Genomic DNA, 5600 nt, shown 5'->3' with positions numbered 1-5600 from the left:
CCGATTGAAGAAATCCACACAAAAACAGAGTGAATCATAACACAAGCAATGGTCTCTTACAAACCAAAAGATTTCTGTGTTAAATTAATTGACTAGATAGGAAATAATCGTAACGCATTTTAACAAAAGTAATATCTAAACGAGCAAATGGACAATTCTGATAGCTTAAATGCAAAGTAACGGTTAATTTTGAAGACAACGTCAGAAATTATCTAGTGATTAGGGTTCGAAATTTTATGGCCCCGCTAAAGTAAATCGATCGAAAAGAGAATGGAATGACAAATTAACTGCGAGGAGTTGTAGTTAATTGAATAAGGTCGACATTTAGCCACAAACTTTCCCTCACAGTATGTCTAATACCAGATGAAACTTGAATATAATCAATCGAGCAATTTCAGAGTCTAAAATATAGACTCTCGAGCCATCTATTCAAGCACAATACGACTGACAAGCTGATTCTCGAATTCCGAAGATAATCCGAAGAGACTTCATCCTTGTTTAATGCTATCTACGATCGTTTAATTATATTATCATTTATTATAGCAAATAGTAGAGTAATAATAATGACAATAATTAGTAACAATGATTATAAATAATAATAATGAATAAATAAGTAAATGGATAAACAAGTAAACAAATAAATAAAAGAACAAATAACAGGAAAAATGAAGTTAATTCAAATTCAGGGACTGCATTTCATGAGTCATAACCCCTACAGTTCTAATTCACATTTGCAATTTTTCGGTAAGAGGTGGAACCTTTCATAACAACAAGTAGCAGTTACAATCATGATAACCGATGCAAATAATGGCATTTGCTCGCTTGATGGCTTGGCAACAAATTATATTTTGGTGGAGAATACCGTCGTCGTGATTGTAATAGCTTATGATCTATGGCTGCAGCAAAACGCTTCTGTAACAATGTTTCGGAATACGGCGACTTTCCTGCAAATAAAAGAAAATCACCGAAATAACATATCACAATCAGGGAATAGCAAAACGATCCAACCTTCAAAGAAGCATTACGTATTGAAATTGTAAGAGACAATGCGATAAGGACATTTGACAATGATAAAGTGAATAATGTTAAAGTTTTATCAAGTGTATATATGAAAGTGAAAGTGATTAATTACGTCTGCAACTTTATAAAGCGAAAGAAATCAATTTTCAACACTAAGGAAATATTTGTTTTTTCAAAACCCTCTGAATGTTTAGCTTTACTTTCTCCTACAATGTTGTGTTCGTGTCGCTCTCCATCAGTATGGCTTACTATTCAAGAAAAATTACCGCATGCAACTAATTATTATTGTATCATCAGTTTTATCCATACTGCGAATCATCTTTTTTTGACAATTGTCAAACATTATCAGGAATATTTGCTAAAACACATGTTTAATCCTTCATTAAAATGCTTGCTTTGAAAGCATCCGAAGCCCTGAATAACTTCCAAATGATATACTTCTAAATCACTCTCCTTTCTTTAAAGATGTTACGGATGCAAATTTGATCAGTGCTTGTGATATCTGGATATATTTTCTAGTTGAGTAGTTAAAAAGCATCATCCAATAATTGGCCTTAGAAAAAAGAATCAAGAATAATCAGATCAAGCGAACAATTCGCTGATGAAATGGATCTTACATCAATGAAATGAAATCAGATAACATCGTCATATTCAACTAAAGATGGTTATTAAGCCACATCACATATGGACACTCGCCAGTATTCTTAATAAAAAAAAAAAAAATACGAAAAGGCCTGAGCATTAAGCACTGCGTTCTATAATAAAGGCGCAAATAATTTAAGAGCACAGTCCCCGGAAGAAACAATGTTAATCATTTAACATTTACCTAAAACTTCGTCTTGCAGTTCATCGTACTCATAACTGAGCCTAGTAAATGTAGAAAGACTAAAATTGAAAAAATACCTTTCAAAAGTCATTCCGAAACAAAGTGCTACCCTTAAATATCTTAGTTAAAAGCGTTCGCAAAGGTAATGCAAAATGTTTTGGACAACAAGACACACATATCTGAAAAAATTTATCTGCATCTCAAGGCTAAGAATAGGATTACCTTAAAGTTAACGTCACTGAAAGTTTTGACATCAGCAATGTACAGATTTGCAAACACTGAAAATAAGTTCTGCTATGCACAACGAATAAATCTGGTAAGTTGACCTTCACGATGCAAAACGGCATAAACATCTTGCAGCTTTTTCCTAACAGTTTGCAGAATATTCTGTACTTGTTGCACACGATGTAAGAGTCGCCGGTGTCGCCGCGATTGCTTTTCACTTTTCAGATCTTTTTCCAGAACCTGCAATTATCACAGCAGAGTGTGGATAAACTCTGAGTGCACTATCATCTTTCTTTATTAGCTGTATTACTCCAATCTTATCATTAACCTGCAAACGATGTCGCAAAGATGGTAAACGAAGCCAATGTCTTAATGTTGTCCATTTATTGAAATCCTGCTGCATTCGATATTTTTTCCAACGTGAACTCAGAATGGCCAGCTTCTTCCGAAACTGCTCCACTGATAACGGATTCTGGTTCTCATTCAGAAACTGGAATTTAACGGAAGAAGTGAAATCCTTATTATTGCTTCATTTCCCTGAAGAATTTTTTCTGCGAAAATGTTTAACCAACTGATATAATCGAACTAACTGTACATTTTAAACTCAAGTAATCTCTTTTACTTTACTCCCTTGCCTGTCTTCAGTATTTACCCTTCTTTTCTCTTATCACCATAATACTTAACAAACACCCAAGCACAATTCAAAGTAATTCATTTTGAAATTCAACAAGCATAAATTCATGATTTAAGACTAAAAATTTATAACCACACCTTTTCAGTATCTCGTTTCAGCGTGGAACCATTAATGGCGGCATTCTGCCAAGATTCTGGTTGCATCATTTCCAAGGCATCTTCTACTTCACGGACAACTGTTACTTCGCACTAAAATTATTTTCCATTTCGTAAGACTCAACAATTTTCTCAAAAGCGACTTGTTTTTCATTACTCATCAAACTCCATTTAATTAGTCAGTTGTTTTTCTACATAAAATCAAGCATCACCTTATCCTCGTCGTCAGCAAGCTTAGCCTGCTCAATTACTACCTTTCGATCACTGTTCTGCAGCTTCCATTCTGCTGCACAAATATAACATGGCTGGAATTTCAATTGAATAAATGTCTTTTCGCTCGGTTGTTTTAAAAGTCAGCAGAAACTTTTTAGGATCACATTTGCGCTTACAAAGTTATTGAAGTGATCAAAAGGCTGTCGATAGATGAAAACAGCAACTTCAAAAAAAGAACTGGAAGTTCAGTTCTTGTCAAGGAAACAATCCACAGATCACATGCACTTCTCACTTATTGAATTACATACTTATTCTTCCACATCTTTTTTTAGGTATTGTAACTTATACATCGCTTTCACAAAAAAAAGTCTTACTCTTACCACGTCGTTCATAAATAATTCGTGTTTTTTATCAAATAATACAGTATCGGTAGTTCGCGAAATCCACAGAATTACAGAGAGCAATAATACGACCATATCATAGATCTCATTTATAAAGAAAAATGACCTGCAGAACGGAACATGGGGCTCGTTTTTGATCTCCAACAACAAGTTAAATATAAAAATCCGCAAAACATCAATGGATCAAGCAAAATGAAAAATTGAAATCTCTTGATGTCTTAACCTTTGACCTCTGCTTTCAATAAACAAGTAAACGACAAACATTATAACAACAGTACACCGACAAAATATTTCCAGGATATGAAAACAATTTGTTGGTAGTTATTGCTATCAGCAAATTCAGTTATTCAGTTATTGCTATAACTTTGCTGTAGTCAGTGCATGCTATTGTTACAAAGGGATCGTTTATATAAAAATATCCAAAAATAGGTTTTTTGCATTGAAGTGCGCACCATTCAAAAACGTTCGTGAAATAGTTTGAACCATTTGAATTACAGATTACATGCCAAGCTAAAAATCGGGAAATACAATGTATTTTCCCTATGTATTTTCCCTCACTGTATATCAGTACATTATTTCTGTAGCTATCCGCAGTGACAAATTTTTATAACTTTGCATGGGACTTCTGCTTTTCTATACTTGTATCATGAATATCCTTGCCTCTGCAATCCAGCGGGTCACTCAGCAGTTAGGATATTTTATACTGATCATTGAGGCCAAACACATCATTTCAATTTCAACCATTAAACCGTTGAACCAAACTTACGTGAGAGGACATTATCGGTCGGCATTTTATGGAAAGATGTTTTTCCGATCCGTTCAAAACTCCAGATTATATGACTCAAGCTGCTGGAACATACCACATTCATTCCCACTGTTTAAGTTTAGGTTTCTTCAACTTTTTTTTTAAAATACTTCCTACGATGTTTTTATGACTTCCTTATTATATAGAGATGCCAAAGAATAGTGCCAGATGTTTTTGACATCTTTGAATTCATTTGCTTGCTGATATCTGTTAAAGCCTTGATAGTTATTGACACTGGCTAACTTTGTAGCCGCTTACAGGTTTATGTGCAACAAAATAGGCTGGACGAGAAAAATTACACAATAAGACAATCTACCCTATAACTTGAAAAACCATTTGAGCTACCGTCATATTTATTTGAATTTCCAACATTTGAATTTCCTGCTTTCATTTACGCCCAAACGATTGACAAAAAGAATCAATCACTGTGAAATCTGCGTGTTTCAATTTTTTTCTGACATTCTACGGAAGTCAACGGAAATTCAAAAAAATAATCAGATAGCGCAGTTTATTCAAAGCAAAATAACATGACTTTAAAATTAATAAAGTGAAAGAATGTAGTAGCAAGCAAGGAGAGGAATGAAGAATTACAAAGATTGCTACTCGAAGAGCATTCTCCTTTCAGACTCTATCGGGCAAATGAATGTTAGTGTTGAAAAAAAACACCCATACACACATCCACATACAAATGCAGACCTACGCGTACACACAAGCACACACATACAACACAGCACACACACACACACCCATCATACACACACACACACACACACACACATACACATATACATACACATACACATACACATACACATACACATCTCAAACCCTGGGCATACAATATCCTTTTGCAAAATTTCAGCAATCCAGTACGCGACAATTTGTCAATTCACCAGTTCTGCTACTTTTTTTTTTGTATCCAATACCATCTTTTAAAGTACACTTTATTGCGAGGTGTGCTTCTCTTGATCACCAATTTGATAAAGTGTAATACGGAAACATTATTCATAACAAGTGTCCTGAAATCGCAATGAATCAGCAATTCCTTTGTTGCAAATTTGATACCGCCTGGTATAATATGTTGTTATGTATGGATTTATTATGCAACGTGAAATGTAAAATATACAATATAAAACTACTCTGCAACGTAAAATGTAAACTAAAATTGTGCCATTTGCTTTAACAAAGAGCACCATTTCACATTAGCTAATGCTTATAATCTCGGAACTATAGTAGGATATTTCCTACTCGAGGAAGCGGGGGACCTCGAACACCAAAACATTTATAACGATATATTTCAACTAGGGATTGGACAGACAAT

General features: G+C 34.3%; 2 protein-coding genes across 2 annotated transcripts; one reads left to right on the top strand and one right to left on the bottom strand.

Moving 5' to 3' along the window:
- Positions 1 to 786: 786 nt before the first annotated feature.
- Positions 787 to 3549, bottom strand: LOAG_12139 (hypothetical protein; the record flags this gene model as incomplete). The annotated part of the gene is made up of 6 exons (XM_020448487.1): positions 787 to 944; positions 2173 to 2311; positions 2400 to 2561; positions 2843 to 2953; positions 3073 to 3165; positions 3454 to 3549. 6 exons carry the CDS (start codon positions 3547 to 3549, stop codon positions 787 to 789), a joined length of 759 nt encoding a protein of 252 aa, XP_020301372.1.
- A 1281-nt stretch (positions 3550 to 4830) lies between these two features.
- Positions 4831 to 5208, top strand: LOAG_12138 (hypothetical protein; the record flags this gene model as incomplete). The annotated part of the gene is made up of 1 exon (XM_003147651.1): positions 4831 to 5208. A coding segment is annotated over exon 1 (348 nt), but the record flags the coding sequence as incomplete, so codon positions are not given.
- Positions 5209 to 5600: the final 392 nt, after the last annotated feature.

This window comes from Loa loa (assembly GCF_000183805.2).
Source record: "Loa loa unplaced genomic scaffold supercont3.314, whole genome shotgun sequence".
NCBI classification, from domain to species: domain Eukaryota; kingdom Metazoa; phylum Nematoda; class Chromadorea; order Rhabditida; family Onchocercidae; genus Loa; species Loa loa.
The sequence above is the reverse complement of the archived record's forward strand: the minus strand, read 5'-3'. Positions and strand labels throughout refer to the sequence as shown.